General features: G+C 41.9%; 1 protein-coding gene across 1 annotated transcript; it reads right to left on the bottom strand.

Moving 5' to 3' along the window:
- Nucleotides 1-2,625: 2,625 nt before the first annotated feature.
- Nucleotides 2,626-16,746, bottom strand: sil1 (SIL1 nucleotide exchange factor). The gene is made up of 10 exons (XM_080201138.1): nucleotides 16,685-16,746; nucleotides 15,553-15,657; nucleotides 13,814-13,955; nucleotides 12,950-13,070; nucleotides 12,479-12,575; nucleotides 10,121-10,312; nucleotides 9,921-10,042; nucleotides 8,534-8,630; nucleotides 5,307-5,471; nucleotides 2,626-3,779 (listed from the first exon to the last, which is right to left on the bottom strand). Exons 2-10 carry the CDS (start codon nucleotides 15,637-15,639, stop codon nucleotides 3,426-3,428), a joined length of 1,377 nt encoding a protein of 458 aa, XP_080057264.1. The 5' UTR covers nucleotides 15,640-15,657; nucleotides 16,685-16,746; the 3' UTR covers nucleotides 2,626-3,425.
- Nucleotides 16,747-17,141: the final 395 nt, after the last annotated feature.

Here is a 17,141-nt window from a genome sequence, read left to right as displayed (position 1 = left end):
ACACAAATCCAACGATGACTGTCAAGAGGTATCATCTTTCAGCTCAGTTGCCAAAACACAGCCCCACCTACTTATGTAGATGTAAAATGAGTAATTTCATATCTGAAAAACAGGGGAGTTAAACCTCAATCCCACAAATCTCAGGTTATTGTGGGAGATCGTGCACAATTTGACTGCTGCATTTCCTACTGTGACTACCCTTCAGAAGGTCTTCATTGAGATAACTGATTAAGAAAAGCACTAAGTAACTGCAAGTTTTATATAACTGACAATTTAAAATTCACGATGTGGATATGCCAGTGTTGGACTGGGGTGGGCACAATAAGAAATCCTTATTGAAAATTCAGGCAGCAACAATCCAGTTTTAATCACAAAAAGGCTGGAAATTCTGCAAGTTAAGCAGCTGGGGGGGGGGGGGGGAACATTTCCTCATTTTCATGCGGTTCTTTTCACTGCTGTTTCTCAGAACTTAGTGGAAAATAAAGATCGCCACTGTTAATGTGTGGACCATTTGACACCCGTCTTAAGTAATTCTTGGACTACATCACAATCCAGTTATTTTTTGAAGTTTGAACTGGACAAGGTAGCCCTGCATTGTGCTTTTATAGCACTTTAGTGAAAATAAGCCTGCTTACACCCTTCAATTTTAAGCCAAATGGATTACTAGACAAGTTTTCAAATCATATCCAGTTATTTCTAAAATATAAACTAGACATTTAAAAATAGTATTTTAAAAACAATTTCTTAACTTGAAATTTTTCTTTCAAGATGACTCAAGGATGACAAAATCTATCTGACCTTCTTGCTTGGTTTTTTACAAGATAAGAGTCCTGTTGTAGCAGGGGGCAATGTAGTTATTTGCCAATCCGAATAGCACCCGTTGACCCCCACTCTCTGCCTCCTATTTGACAACCAATCCTCTATCCATGCTAACACCCTACCCCCAACTCCATGTACTTCGACCTTCTGCAATAACCTCTTGTGAGGTACTTTGTCAAACGCCTTCTGAAAATCTAGAAAGACCACATCCACCGGCTCTCCTCTATCCACCGCCCTAGACACATCCTCATAGAACTCCAGTAAATTTGTCAGACACGACTTCCCTTTAAGGAAACCGTGCTGCGTCTGCTCTATCAAGCAATTCCCTTCAAGATGCCTCGCAATTTCCTCCTTAATGACAGATTCTAACATTTTACCTACCACAGACGTTAAACTGACCAGCCTATAATTCCCCGCCTTTTGCCTGGCACCCTTCTTAAACAACGGTGTAACATTAGCCGTTTTCCAATCGTCCGGCACTTCCCCGGAATCCAGCGACATCTGGAAAATAACCACCAAGGCATCCACTATCACCTCCGCCATTTCTTTCAGAACCCTCGGATGCATTCCATCCGGTCCTGGGGACTTGTCCACAATCAGGTGATTAGTGGAGTGCCCCAGGGGTCGGTGCTGGGGCCTCAGCTTTTTACCATTTACATAGATGATCTGGAGGAGGGAACCAAGTGTAGGGTGTCGAAATTTGCTGATGACACCAAGATTGGGGGAAACGGCAAATTGTGCGGAGGGTGTGGAGAGTCTGCAGAAGGATCTAGATAGGCTGGGCAAATGGGCCAGGAAATGGCAAATGGAATTTAATGTTGGCAAGTGCGAGGTGGTCCACTTTGGTAGGAAGAATGGTAGGAAGGACTATTACTTACGGGGCGAAAAACTGCAGCAGGCGACGGTGCAGAGGGACCTCGGGGTCCTTGTGCATGAGTCGCAAAAACCCAGCTTGCAGGTGCAGCAGGTGGTCAGGAAGGCAAATGGGATGCTGGCCTTCATAGCGAGGGGGATTGAATATAAAAGTAGGGAGGTCTTGCTGCAGCTGTATAGGGCATTGGTGAGGCCGCAGCTGGAGTACTGTGTGCAGTTTTGGGCGCCGCACCTGCGCAAAGATATTTTGGCCTTGGAGGGAGTGCAGAGGAGGTTTACTATGCTGATACCAGAGTTGAGGGGGTTGAGCTATGAGAGGCTGAATAAACTAGGCTTGTACTCGTTAGAGTTCAGAAGAATGAGGGGAGATCTCATTGAGACATATAAGATGATGAATGGGATGGACAGGATAGAGGTGGAGAGACTCTTCCTGCTCAAAAAAGACAGTAGGACTAGGGGGCACAGCCTCAAGATAAAAGGGGGGCGGTTTAGAACGGAGTTGAGGAGGAACTACTTCACTCAAAGGGTGGTGAATCTCCAGAATTCTCTGCCCGTTGAAGTGGTGGAGGCTGCCTCGCTGAATATTTTTAAGACGCGGGTTGATGGGTTTTTGATGAGAGGGGATTAAGGGTTATGGGGAGAAAGCGGGAAAGTGGAACTGAGCAGCGACAGATCAGCCATGATCTTATTGAATGGCGGGGCAGGCTCGAAGGGCTAGATGGCCTACTCCCGCTCCTATTTCTTATGTTCTTATGTTCTTATTATGTTCGAGGAACAAAATGCTCATGGAAATTTGCCCACCCTCTACCATCCTTCCAAAAATCTCATACTTCTGCTAAAGGAACACTGATTTTACCTTTTAGCACTAAGCAGAAGCTATTCTGTTCAAATCCCAGCCTCAGCAGTAAGAATGTGTTTGACAGCAGGCAGAACTCGAGCAAACAGTTTATTTTGGTACAAAAAAATTGAAAGATAACATACTCTGAACATTTCCTGCACCAAACAAGATCATTGTGGTACTTCAATAGACAGGTTTTACAGTGAATGCTTGTGAAAACTGAAAATACATTTAAATAAAGTAAAACTCTTATTAACAATGTAGAAATATAACTAAAACACTCAAAAATCACTATTTTCCAGGTACCAGCTACTTGTTCATGAGTTACACTGACAACTATAAACAAGTATCATTGGTTCACAATTAATTGTTCCTTCCTCTCTGTTCCAATTCAGGAGTAATATTTACTGAAGTAACAGAGATCCTTAGCAAGTCTGCTGCACAGATCTGAGACCCATGACTATATGTCTGGCATTGATTACATTTGCTGATTCCATTAAAAAAGTGATCTGTGAATTTTGAGGATCTAAAGCTAAATGTAGAAAAGGGGAAGAGAAGCTTCAGAAGTCAGTTAAGGCCAAGCCAGGTTGTCCAATACGGAATTTACTCGACATTTCAAATAAATAAATAATGTGCACAACTTCTCCAAAATGCCAGTGCTGAAGGGGGAAACTTGAATAACAAACAGATTTACTAAGCCAACTGGAGTAATTTTCACACTTTACATAAGGCATTGCAAAACATACCAAAAGAGAAGGGAACATGTAAAGTTCATTTTGGCTTCAAATTTACTCTGGAGAGTAAAACCTTTCACAATATTGTATTGTGACACAAGCACAAGTTTTTGTCTTAAAAAGGTTCAAGTTGAAACAGTTTCCAGCAGTTTTGGAACCAATCATCCCAGCTTCTTAATGATATCATTGACAGAGTTCAAAAGTCCCAAGAAATAACCATCTTGCTCTCCCTCTCCCTGCTCCTCAGCAGCCAGTTCCTCATATTCTGATTGGAGCATGTTGAGCAAGGAACTCAGACCCTCCATAGCCTGGTACTCATTCTTGCAGGATGAAATCATAAGGTTCATAGTCCTCAAAACTTTTTCTCTCGTGTCATGGTCAGTAGAAGTCAAGAGCTTTGGAACCAGTACGCACCAGTCTTGCTCCAGCATTGGAGGCAGTAAGTTAACCTTTTCATATTGATGGAATTTCTCCTGGTCTTGAGCACTCCCATCTTGTACCTCTTGGATAAGTTTCTGCAAAAAAATTTTAAAAAAATAAATAATAAACTATTGAATAGTCACTCAGCTATTTGAGTCGATTTTCAGACGAGAGTACACTGCCGCCTTATTTCAGTTTGAAATTTCAACTGCCCATTTAAAAACAGGAGATTGGAGTTTGGATCTGGAAATGGTCAGTGACTTTAAGCAGCAAACAAATGCCTTCAACCAGCTATTTTCCATCAAACCTTGGACAATCCCACATCTGCATTCAACTGAGCACAATTCAAAACAGTGAATTTAACAGATTTTTGTAACTTAAAGTGGAATGTTTACGTAAGTAGTATTTCCCTTTGAAAGGAAACTCTGTAGGTCAAGATCCTGAGGAAAAAAGGGAACTGTGTGAAATATTTCCATGGCCGCTTGTGTAAAGGAGTCTAGAAATATTATATGTTACAATTCTACTCGATACTGTCCAAGGTTCAGTGTTGCTGGTAATTAAAAGAAAAATATTGCGGATGCTGAAATCTGAAAAAAGAAAATGCTGGCAAATGTCAGCAGGTCTGACAGCATCTGTGGGAAGAAAATAAGCCAATGTTTTGCTTCTAGATGACTCTTTGTCAGACCTCTGACAAAATGGTCATCTAGACTCAATGTTGGCTCTATTCTCTCCCCACAGATGCTGTCAGACTGCTGACATTTGCCAGCATTTTCTGTCAGTGTTGCTGGTGTCGTGTGTCAGCAGGTCCTGTATCCAATTTAACTCACTGACCAACAGTTGGACATATGATAGCAAGACAGGTTACTCTAAGCTCATGTGCCATGACACATACACTGAAAAATGGCACAGACAAAACAGTGGCATGACCAGGCTATTGAAAGAAATGTCATGGACCTGCAGAGATCCAGAGTAGAATTTAAACTAACAATTCCATTAACACTTCCCTATGACATAAAACAATGTGTGCCACAATATTAAGTGAGTCCACTAATGGAGCTTTTCATTTGTTAGCCTTTTCACCAACTGGACATTCTACCTGAAACATGAGAATTTATGCCTATGTGTTATTGACCCAACTACATTTTTCTTTTTGTTTACTACATGCTCAGATGTTGATAGTTTGACCCGACTCAGTACATGCCCTGCTGTTGGCTAGAAACACTGCAGATTTAAAACTAATCCTCACATGGGGAAGGTCCCTGTGACCTAAACTCTGCTGAGATCACATGAACAACAGCATCATCAAGTGTAGGAAGTCACTGACATGTTAACTAAATTTTTTGCCTCAAGAAATCTGAAAATACACTTCGTGGAGCTAGGTCACAGGATAATATTTGGATTCCATGCTGTTGAAAATTAATAAATTAGTTGAGTATTTTTGGCATTAAGCCAATTGAATATGGTTAAGAAAGTTAAGAGTCACAGCCATACATCAGCTACTTAGTGTGGATAAGTTGGAGACAATTTGATGAACTGACAACAAAGATTGAGATAGACATAGTAAGGATAGCTGCTAGGTAAAAGGAAGTTGGCATGGTGTAAATGCCAGTCTGTTTCCACACCTTCTCCATGACCATATCGTATAGCAACGTCATGATGCGAATACGCAGGGATTCCATTCCTTTTGCTTGAAAGAGCTGCCCTAGTACTTGCAGGCCTCCAAGTTTTAAGAACTGCTGCTGGGCAAATGGAAAGTGACGTAACATTGATGAGAATGCAAAGAGAGCCTGAAAAAGAAACACAAATTAGGGAGGCATTTGGCCTACTAATATACCACTTTATAAAGTCTACAACTTGCTCCCCTCACCCTATTTTCCCCCTCCCATTATTACATTCTAACTGCCTTGGATTTTAACTCCATTACTTATCAGGATAACCACTCGATGAACAAATGTTTCCCAACAGTCACAAACTTGTCTTTCTATGGGTTTGCAACAACCCTCTTGCAGAATGGTCCCATTTTGAAATAGTGTTTATAAAAAGCATGTTTTCCACTGTATAGCAACATTATAGTGGACTATAGGATACAATTAAGTGAGTGAGTAAAACTACTGCCCTTGATAGGTATTCAGTGGTTGGGAAGTGCAAGGCCATCAAATGTTGCACATTTTAATTACAAGTGACCAATTATGGAGAAGCAAAATGATTTAGGGCTCCAAAAGCACAGATCATTAAAAGTTAGTGGACTGTACAAAGTAATCAAGGATGAATGGATTATCAGCTTTTACCTCAAAAGAAAGGGCACGAGTACAAGAGGAGAAAGTTATACTTCCTACAGAAGAGCAGTGGGGGGGGGTGTTTAAAGATGAAATGGGAAGGATACAGGCCCACATATTCCCCCTCAGGCAATAGGAAGGTGCAACAAACCCAGAAAACCATGGATGACCAGAGACAGAGACATTCAGGATACAATGCAAAGGAAAACGGGGCCTTTATAAAAGTATAAAGAGAGTAAGTCTGCAGAGGCACTAACAGAGTACAGAAAGTGTAGGATGGAGCTTACAAAATCATTTAGGAGAGCAAAGAGGGGATATGAGTGTTCTGGCTGGTAAAAGTAGGGGTATTCTACAAGTATATCAAATGGGAAAGAGCAGGGCCCATTAGGGACCAAGGTGGAAATATGTGGGCAGAGGCAGAGGACATTGATAGAGTGTAAACAAATATTTCACATCTGTCTTCACCCATGAGAATGAGTTAGTTATGGAACTTGGGGAGAGAGACTGAGGCCCGAGAGAAAATCATAGGGCATGACAAAGTATTGGCAGTATTGGCAGGCTTAAAAGGGAACAGATCTCCAGGTCCAGATGAATTGTGTCCCAGGCTGTTGTGGGAGGCAAGGGAGAAAATTACAGGGGCTCTGACCTAAATTTTAAATTCCTCCCTAGCCTCCAGGGAGGTGTCAGAGGACTGGAGAACAGCTAATGTGGTCCTACAATTTAAGATTGTAGAGACAAGCTAGGGAACTATAGACAAAGTTATGTCTGTGATTGGGAAACTACTGGAGAAGATTCTGAAGGAGAGAATCTATCTCCATTTGGAGAGGCAATGTTTGATCAGGGATAGTCAGTATGGTTTTGACAGAGAGAGGTCATACCTAGCAAATTTCATTGAGTTTTGAGCATGTAACCAAGTGTATGGATGAGGTAGTGTGTTTGATGTAGTTTACATGGATTTCAGCAAAGCCTTTGACAAACTCCCACATGGGAGATTTATAAAGAAGGCTAATGCACATGGGATACAGGGTCATCTGACAAGATGGATTCATAATTGACTTAATGATAGGAAGTAGAGAATGGTGAAACGGCTGCTTTAATGACTGGAGGCCAGTGACAAATCACAGGGATCCCTGCTGCCCCCCCCCCCCCCCCCCCTCTTGTTCATCATTATATAAATGACAAATAACTATGTGGGGGGTGGGTAGGATCAGTAAGTTTGCTGATAACACTAAGATTGGCCAGGTGCTAAACAGTGAGGTTGAGTGTCTTGGGTCACAGGAAGATATAAAACGAGCTGGTCAGACGGATAATTGGCAGATGGAATTTAACGTTGAAAAGGTGAGATGATGCACTTTGGAAACAGTAATTTGACAAGGAAGTATACTATGAAGGTCTGACACTGGGAAGTTCCAAAGAACAAAAGGGACCTTAGGTGTGTTTGTCCATAGATCTCCGAAGGTGGAAAAGCAGGTTAATAGGGTGGTGAAAGGCATATGGCACACTTGCCTTTATCAATCAGGTATAGATTACAAAAGCAGAGAAAGGTCATGATGGAGTTGTATAGGACTTTGAGGCCACAGCTGGAGTACTGTGTACAGTTCTGGTCACCACATTACAGGAAGGATGTGAACACACTGGAGGGTGTAGAGGATATTTACCAGGATGCTGCCAGGGATGGAACATCTAAGTTACGAAAAGAAGTTGGATAGGCTCGAATTGTTTTTGTTGGAACAGAGAAGGTTGAGGGGTGACCTGATTGAGGCATTCAAGATTATGAGGAGCATGGACAGGGTGTATAGGGAGCAGCTGTTTCCTTAGTCGAAGGGTCAGTAATGAGGGGACAACTTAAAAGAAGGTTGGGAGGTGCAGGGGTGGCAGATTTGAGGAAAAATCTTTTACTCAGAAGATGGTGCCTGGGAGAGTCGTGTAGGCAGAATGTCTCACATCCTTTAAAAAGTACCTGGATGTGTACTTGGCATGCCAAGTACTCATAACATTCAAGGCGATGGACCAAGTGGGATTAGGTGGACAGGTCAGGGCATTTCATGTGTTGGTGCAGATAGGTCAAAAGGGCCTCATCTGCACTCTAGTATTCTGACTTCTGCAGTGATGACCAAACCTGTTCGAGTAAACTTCAGGTTTGAGCACCACAAAGACTTTGCTGGTCTTCGTTTTTCCAACCAAGTTAATACCCAATGTTAGGAAACTGGATTATCAGTCTCATGATTCTTCACCTTGTTTACAAGACCACAAAGCAATAGAGTGTGTACACCTTCAAAATAACTGGAATCAACAATTACATTTGCCTACGAAGTAAAACCGGCTTCCAAGTTTCCTTCTTCATTCCCCTCAACATAATGAAAATGCACTCCCAAACAGGTTGTGTGCACGTTCTTTTATGTGAAGCTTTTTGATAAGTGAGAATCTAACCCTTACTGACATTTTATTTTGATGAAGTAGCCAAGGTACAGAAACCATTCACAACAAACAAGCCACAACCATGGCTCTGGTTACTAGAGAACTGCCCTTGCCTACACCCTCTAACCCACAAGGGAGATTTGTTTTGCCATTACCTTTTTCTTTATAGCCAGTGGCTGGTCAGTTGCCAACAATATCAATAATTTCTGCAAAGCTCCTGCTTCTATCGCCTCAATCTGAACTTTTGGGTTGCTAAAGGGTAGAATAAAAAGAAATAGTTTAAGAGGTGGATTTTCAAATCTAGCTGCAATCCAGAAGGGTGAGCTATTTGCATGGCCTACTTTTCAAATTAGCAATTACAGATCATAAATTTATGTTAATTACTTGATTTTTGACAATAGAATTAACAGCCTGTGGAATGCAATGTGCCCAATGACAGAAAATAACTCTAGTAAGGAATCCAGGAACAATGCATGGGGGGAGGAAAGAATTTATAAATACAAAAATATGTATTCATGTACACAGTCTTCCTGAGCATCTCTCAAAAGGATTTGCAGCCAATTAAGTATATTTGAAATGTAGTCACTGCTGCAATTCAACGTAGGGAGATGTGGCAGCCGGTGTTCAGCAAGAACCCACAAACAGCAACAAGAATGATGACTAAATCATCTGTTTTAGTGATGTTGATTAAGAGATAGTTAAGTGCTAGAACAGCTGGCAGAATCCCTCGGCTCTTGGGTCAGGTCATGTCAGAGGATCATTTTCCTCCATCCAAGGAGGCAGGCAGAGCCTCAGTTCTATCCTAAAGGCAGCAGCACAGTAATTGTCTCAGGAGTGAGCCAAAGTCAGGCCAGATTAATGACAAATTATCAGCCACAAAGTTCTGTGGGGATTAAGAGCAGGGTGGGGATTGTTAAGAGCAGGGTAGGACTTGCACCCCTCACTGGGACAGAAATCCCACCCTCTGGAACTGCTGGCTAACCAGAATGGCCAGCAGCTTCATCAGTCCAGGCAGCACCAAGGTGTCAGTAGCTGCTGCCAGGACCATTGATGAAGACAGAACTCCAAGGACTTAGATGCCCAGAACAGGCAAGTCCAGGGTCTTGGAGGTTAATGGGGAATGAAAGTGAGAATGAGGTGGGTTTAACAGAGGAACTGGGTAGGAAGAGGATAGGTGGGTTCACCACCACCCCTCCCCCTTGATTCCCCTCACCCCCTTACTTTCTGCCCTTCAAACATTTAAGTTTTAAAAAAAACAGCCTTCCCGCCCCAAACAGAACACATTGCAGGATGTCTTCTTGAACAAATTCTTGGCTGATGAAAAGCCACCAACCTGAAATGTTCACTTAAATTTCTCTCCATAGATTGGTTGAGTAGTTCCAGAATTTTCTGTTTTTCAGATTTCTAGCATCCATAGTATTTAGTTTTTGTATTGTTAAGCCTGCCTGTAGCACTTGACAAGTTAATTTTTGTTTATAATAAGTTTGCTGCAGTTTTATTCCACACAAAGTCCTACCAAGAATTCTATAAGCAAGTTGTTACCCAGAGAGTGCAGATCCCAACACAAAGGCAGCGTTCTCCCGAATGCCAGGTTCTGTGGCATTTAGTGCATTGGTCATAAGTTGTAACCCTCCAATGGCCATCAGATGCTGGGCATTATCCACCTAGGAATAACCATATATAGTTAAATTTTGCTCCCAATCCCTAACAGTCATGCAGTACATCAAAAGCTCTGCCAGTACCTGATGGACATAGTATTCCAGGTCAGATAGAGCTGCAATCTTGTTCTCCAGTGTCGCACTCGTGCTATTGAATTTGCTAACAAGTTTATCGATTATTTCCATATCAGTCTCCATTACAACATTCATCGCTTCAAAATCTTCCATAAGTTCTTTGATTGGACGGAACGTCTTCTGAACCTTCTCCTCATGGCCCTGGATGCGAAAACAAAGACCAGTTTTACTGCAGTTCAAACTCTGGAATTTCTTCCTCACTTACTCCATCTCATATGCTCCTTCAAACACACTTGTTAAAGCTAAGCTTTTGGTCACCTGTTTCAATGGCTCCCTTCATCTGATTATTCCAAGGTACATCACAAATGTTAAAGAAGCTATAAGAGTTGAAATATATTTAATGTTCACTACACATATATGCTTTTAAAAACAAGTCCTAGTCTACTATTGACCAGAGCGTGCATCACAACCAAGGAAGTCCAAAGCTCATCAGACATTTTCAGGAAGGAATTGAGTGGGATTCATAGTTATCTTCACTTCTTTTTGCAGTATTTCTAACGTCGACTCAGAACGAAGCAGGAAACACTGAGCATTTGAGCAAGAAACTCATGTCTGATAGAGATAAACAGTGTATTGTGTCTGATGGCCTCCACTACCTGAGATACTGGGCTGAATTTTAAGAGCTTTAATGGTGACGAACTGGGAGGATTGGCAGTACAGCAAGGGAAAGTGTTGGAAGGGAGCCCTATGGTCTTCCCACAGACACAGCATTGTGCCAGCAGTGGGGACCTCTGATGTGGCTGCCCACTAGGAGGCCAATTCAGAGACTTAAGTGCCTGCTTAATGGTTACTTCCCACAACCTTGAGGCGTATTGCCCACAGCGAGAGAACCCACCACTGGACAGAGATCAATAGGTGGCCTCACTAGATGTCTGAGCTGGTACGGAGACAGGGAGTTTCCTTGATGGCCGTTCCATTGTCCATAGTGGGCTCCCTATGACAATAGCCACTTCCTCAGTTAAGGTGCCATCACTGGAATGCACTTTTCTTCCCACAGCACCACAATCATTGCACAATTTTGTTTAATTGGCTCCTCAGCATTAAAGTACCTTCTCCCACATGCTGCAGCTTCAGCAGTGGTCTAATCTAATCATGGTGCTGCAGAGCTACCAGCCCTCTGGGCTGTCAGGCCACTGTTCTATACTGGACAGCAGTGCTGGTGGCAAAGTAAAATGCTGCCCACCCTGCCCAATCCCAAACAGCAGAGTCCTCAGCAAGTGAGAAAATTCAGCTTATAGTTTCTTCTGTGGCTGCAGGTTGGTGGCAAGGAGGGAAAAGGGTAAATCAAACATGTTTCTAGTTCAACAGTAGAAAACTGCTAAGTGCTTGGACAGATATCTGCCTAATTCTATATTGCTGGCCAGTTAAACAAAAATATTTAGTACAAAATACTCCTTTGTATCAAGTGCAAGTAATACAGCAGCTTACAGAACAATCCCTAGCAACTGAAACTGGTAAGTGTATATAGAGAGTGCATAGTAGGCCATTCAGCCCCTCAGGCCGAATTGATGGGGAAGATCTGTATCTCAACACCATTTACCCACATGTGGAAATCAGGACTCAAAATTCTCAATGGTTTGGTTAACATTCAATTAAAATTTAGATGGAAGGAAAAAACAGATTCTGTTGTAGTAGTTACTTCAGTTCAGCACAAATTCAACTCCGAAGCAAATAATTTTGTTGCAGTTCAACCACTTCCATTGAAAGGGCTATGTTCACCAGCTGCTCAAACCAAGCCAGTGTAATTTTTATCCACATGCTACTAATTTTTAAAACTCTTCCATTTTCTCCAATTAAATGTCCATACTTAAAAGTATGGAGATCAACTGAAAATTCTATTGATTCACTATGCAATATTATAACAAGGAAGATTGATGGACCCTCAGCCTTTAGCTCCCCTCACTATTGAATTGCATTTTCAAACTGATTTTGGGGGTAGTAGGTGGTCAGAAGCTGGTGGTGGAAGAAATAGCTCTTTCTGCCTGGTCCTCAGTCTGAGCAGGATAATGGAACATAAAATGGGGAGTGGGTTGAAGTCCAGCTTACTAGGGCTAAAACCTTTTCGTGTCTGTTGTAAGCTCAACATAAACATCTTCCTTTTGAGGGCCATTTGAAAGAACAAAATACAAATCACATTTAATCAAAAAAGCAGGAGCATAGAAACTTGCAGAATTACATAATTCACAGAACACAAACTCCACATGAAGTTCCGATTAAGTTATACTATTAAAGTAAATGCTAATATTTCTAAACAAGCGAACTTTGGCAGAACACTTTGGTGATTTCTTCCTAAAAACTCTTCCTTACCTCAACGTCAGTAATGCCTTCTTGTTTCATCAACTTCAAGGCCTTTTTCAACTCCTCAGCTGTGAAGGATTTAGAATCTGTATTCACCATTCCATGTCTGAAAGACAAAATTAGATGACCAGGAGTCCTGCTGGTTTAAAAAAGGAAAGAAAATGGCATGCACAATTCCGGTGGCCAAGCTTCTTGTTTAAAAAAAAAATCACAGATTGGCAAGGAGAGAGTCCTGCCAAATTCAAACAAGGCCCAGGAGTTAGTGACTTTGGCATCACATTCAACACACTACTGGGTGTAGAGGAAATCGGGCTCCCCCTTTCTTTCTGTACCCATCTGTTCCAATTGCAACCAGAGTTAAAAATTGGGACTTCGGATGCAATTTCCTGCAAGATAGATTGCAAAAAAAATTACAAATCCCAAAATTATTTGTTCACTGAACAGCAATACTTTTATATGCGTGCAACATTCCCACAGTACCTGCTTCCTTGCTTCCAGTACTTCAATCCATTCTTCCCATTCCCATCATCTGGGATTTTGGCCTCATTTTTTCCAGTCTCCAAATTTAGTCGAACATGTAGTCCTGCAGGTATTGCCTGGCCTGCACAGAAAGAAAAGAAGGCTGGCTGAATGAGTCAGGTTTGGAGCATGGGGCGGGGGAAGAGAGAAAGAGAACAGGTGGACAAGAATCACAAAAGTGGTATCTCTACCAAAATGATACATAGTTGTACAGCTGAGAATTAGAATCATACATCACAGGCAGCCATTCAGCCAACTGTTACTGTGCCAACCCTTCACAAACCCCCCCAATTACTTCCACTCTCCTGCTCATTTCCCACAGATATCCCTTTAAGTGCATATCCACTTTTTTTGCAAGCTAAAAATTATTCCACTTTCTTTCAGTTCCTTCTATAGCGTATACTACCACTAGGTGTATCATAAAGTAAGAGTTTTAAAAGTTAGTGGATCATGACAGGCCATTTGCAGATTAGAGGAAAACCCAGCAAGCCTTAGTGGCACTTTTCACTAGATTTTATATCTAATTACATTCGTGGTGCTTTCCCAGTTTGAGGGGTACTGCTACAGTTGCCTGTTACTGACCTCGGGCAACACTTGGCCTTTCTACAGACTCCATCTTTAAAAAGAAACTAGATGGCATCATAAAAAAGGGCAATCAGCCACTTAGCTGCCTAATATTAAACAGCAGAAAGCTGCCCAAAGAAGTCAAATGCTACTGAAGGTGTGGCAAACATTCACAACAGCCGCCAAGAGAACCAAAAGCAAATAGGAAGTTGAACTCAAGTGAAGACAGGAATGAGAGCAAGGCATAAAGAGAAAAGTTACCTGGTTTAACTACTTGCCATTTATCGGTTGGGTAAAAGACCTCCATATCCTCAGGGTCCAGATCATCTTCCACTGTTGCTTCCTCCTTCCTCTTCCCAATATTTTCTTCAGTCTGTTCCACCACAGTAACAGCAGACGCTCTCTAGAGACAGACTGAATTAATTCTTTCAAAATGCATTCTAAGTAAATCTCCAACACTCAGCAGATTTGTTCACAAGTTGGAAATTACTGTGATTCAGTGTTAAGAACAAACTCTGAATTTCACCATGAATTGGAACTCTGTCACACCCTTGCATTCAACGATTGTGCCTAGATACCAATACTTATGGAATAGGAGGCTCAATACTAGGTGAATCTCATGTTTGCTTCGTGGTGTTCTGGCTCTGCTGAAAATTTCTGAGGGCTGACTTTAGGCTCCAATATCTGGCATTCTAGTTCCCCAGCTCCATCCTGTCCAAGCCAGTCAATAACCTACAAGACCCAGAGGCACTGGGGAACAGGAGGGGTTCCCCCTCTGCAATAGTGATCCAGCCACCGAGTCTTTATTTTTAAATTTTGGCTCTCTTTCATTTACCCAAAAAAGGCATCTGCTCCTTTAACACTGGAAGGCCTCCCATTAGCTCTCCAGCTCAAGTGAGCCGACTACTTATTTGGATGATAAGCCCATTCTCTCAACCACTAATTGGCCATTTGGGGAACTCAGATTGCCAATTCTCCACACAATGCTGGTTTCTGATAGATACATATACATTTTTACAATACAACAAACGTAATTGGCTGATTGTTGTTTGTTCAGTAAGCAAACTAGAAATGATGAATGTCATCAAGGCCTACCAGCACAAAGCTAAAAAAATTAAAGGATAAATCACCCATATCTTGACAATGGACACCATTTCACTGAGTCTACATCAATTCACCAATGACCTGCCATCCTTTCAACAAACAGTGACTACACTTCAAACATTTTTCAGGAATGTTAATAAGCAGCTCGAGAAGTGCTGGGAAATTGATGGTTCCCTTTCTTCACATTTGCAGTTCACTGATAACCAGAAGGTTGTGGATTCAACCAACACACCAGGATTTGAGTCTATAATCTAAGATGATAGTCTGGAAGATGTTGGTCTTTTGACAAGACTTCAAATCATCTGTCTGTTCCAGTGGATACCAAGAAACTCTATAGTACTATCTGAAGAGGAGGTGGATATGCCTTAGTCAAACCACCATTGTTCCACCATCACCAGATTAACCATTTATTCTCTTGTGGGACCTTGCGTCATCCATGTTTACCTGCATAAGTCACCACAAAGTTATATTTTGTAAATGTGAGTGCTGAGTTTGAGACAAAGGCACAAGTAACATGTTATATAAATTATCTATGCAATACATAGGACAGATTAGCTCAATTAGCTAGATGGCTCAAAACAAACAGTTCCAGCTGAGGCAGACTAAACACCTGTCCCTGCCAGTGGAAGGCTATGGCAAATCACTGACAAAAAAAAATGCCAATATAAAATGCATAGAATGATGTATCTGTAAACAATGCTCCCTCCTTCAAGGAGAACTCATGAACAAAAATGATAATTGCAGATTTATAGATAAATATATGTTAAACATATTTTTAAAATCTTCCAAGTTTCACATTATTCTACACAATTGGAGATGTTCATTCAGAAAAAGCTCCATTATCATTACTCCAATCTCATTTATTCCCTCCCCCATAGATCCTCAAATTTACTTACTTGCTGCTGGCTGCTCTCACTCCAAGAATAATGCAAACAGTGCACAGATATCAATAGCAAGATCAGGTTCAGAAGACCAAACTCCATTGCGAGTATTTCCAGATTCTATGGTATAAATAGTGCAGCATTGTGAACAGTGCAGATACAGATTAGCACCAATACAGTTATCAAAACACTAACCCACGAGTTCTCTCTCTTCCCTTGACCTCCCTCCCATTCCTGCTGGCCAGGCCAGCATTAGTTCTGTATCTGCAGCTGCCTTAGTGAAATACATGACTCACTAGGATGGGTATTTATGAATCAACCCTGGTGGTGTATTAGGAGTTACATACACGTCAGACCAGATAAGCAAACCCTGGCATCTTTTAAGAGAGTCACATGTATGTCAGACCAGATAAATAAAGAGAATATTAAGTACATTTTAGTCACAGATAGGCTTACATTCATACTGCAATCAAGTTAGTGAAAACCTCCAGCACTATTCGTATACTGAGAGAGAATTTAGCACGGTCAAATCACCTAACTTGATAGCTCTGGTCTGTGGAAGGAAACTGGAGCACTTAGAGAAAACCCATACATCACAGGGAGAACATGCAAACTCCACACAGACAGTGACCCAAATTGGGAATCAAACCCAGGTCCCTGGCACTGCGAGGTAGTAGTGCTAACCACTGTGCCAATGGACCAGATAGAGTTTTATAACATTCTAGTAGTTTCCTTGTCACCTTTAATAGACATGAAAAGTTAGGGACAGTAAATCACTTCCAGAAACAGGATTTAAATTCATCTTCAATGGATCAGTAGCCCAGCTCAATCTCTGGATAGCAAGCCCGGTGACCATTACAATGCCTCTTTGTGATCTAACAATGGGCTAGCAGACGTGTGCAATCATGAGGCAACATTTCAAAGGGCCAGCTGAACACTAGACTAAATTCCCAGTTACAACACCGCTGGACTCCAGGATACTGTAACCCAAATTCCCAGAGACAAACGGTCATAGCGTGCACTATAAAGCAATACAAACAGATAGTAGTAATAGGAGCCTTCCCCCTATCAAACCTTACAACAGCCCCCGTGCCTGTCTCTCTGATGCAATGCTGAACTGCAACAACGCTGCCGTGTATGAACTCACCTCTCTCTCTGATACTCACAACCACTACTGTCTAGTTGCTGCGCTCCCTCGCTCTCTGTATCTCTACCGCTTCCTGTTGCTGATTTGCTTTCCTCTGCAATAGCCACGTCCTTAGGCGTCATTACCAGGGACCCAATCACAACTTTTTTCCCTGATGCAATAATTTAAAGGGACATCTCGCTTACCCGGGGAGGGGGAGACAAAACCTATATTAAAGGGACCCTGCCAACGCCAAATTCCCTGCAAAACAAACACCCGCAGCCTTTTTCCAAAGAGTGTTTCTTTTCAAATTACGTTACCTAAAACAGGCTTTCTGCATTACTCCAGAAGATTTCGAGAAAGAAAGAAAGAAATGTTCAAAACAAAGCAGGGAAATGTGACTCAAAATAGCACAGGGATCCTGTGCAACGAAACAAGAATTTGTTTCGGTCACCCGAAATACTGGCTCTGCTGTCAG

Source organism: Carcharhinus amblyrhynchos, chromosome 13 (assembly GCF_965287045.1).
Source record: "Carcharhinus amblyrhynchos chromosome 13, sCarAmb.v2.hapA, whole genome shotgun sequence".
Classification (NCBI taxonomy): domain Eukaryota; kingdom Metazoa; phylum Chordata; class Chondrichthyes; order Carcharhiniformes; family Carcharhinidae; genus Carcharhinus; species Carcharhinus amblyrhynchos.
Note: the sequence above shows the minus strand (reverse complement) of the source record. Positions and strands in the feature narration are given on the sequence as shown.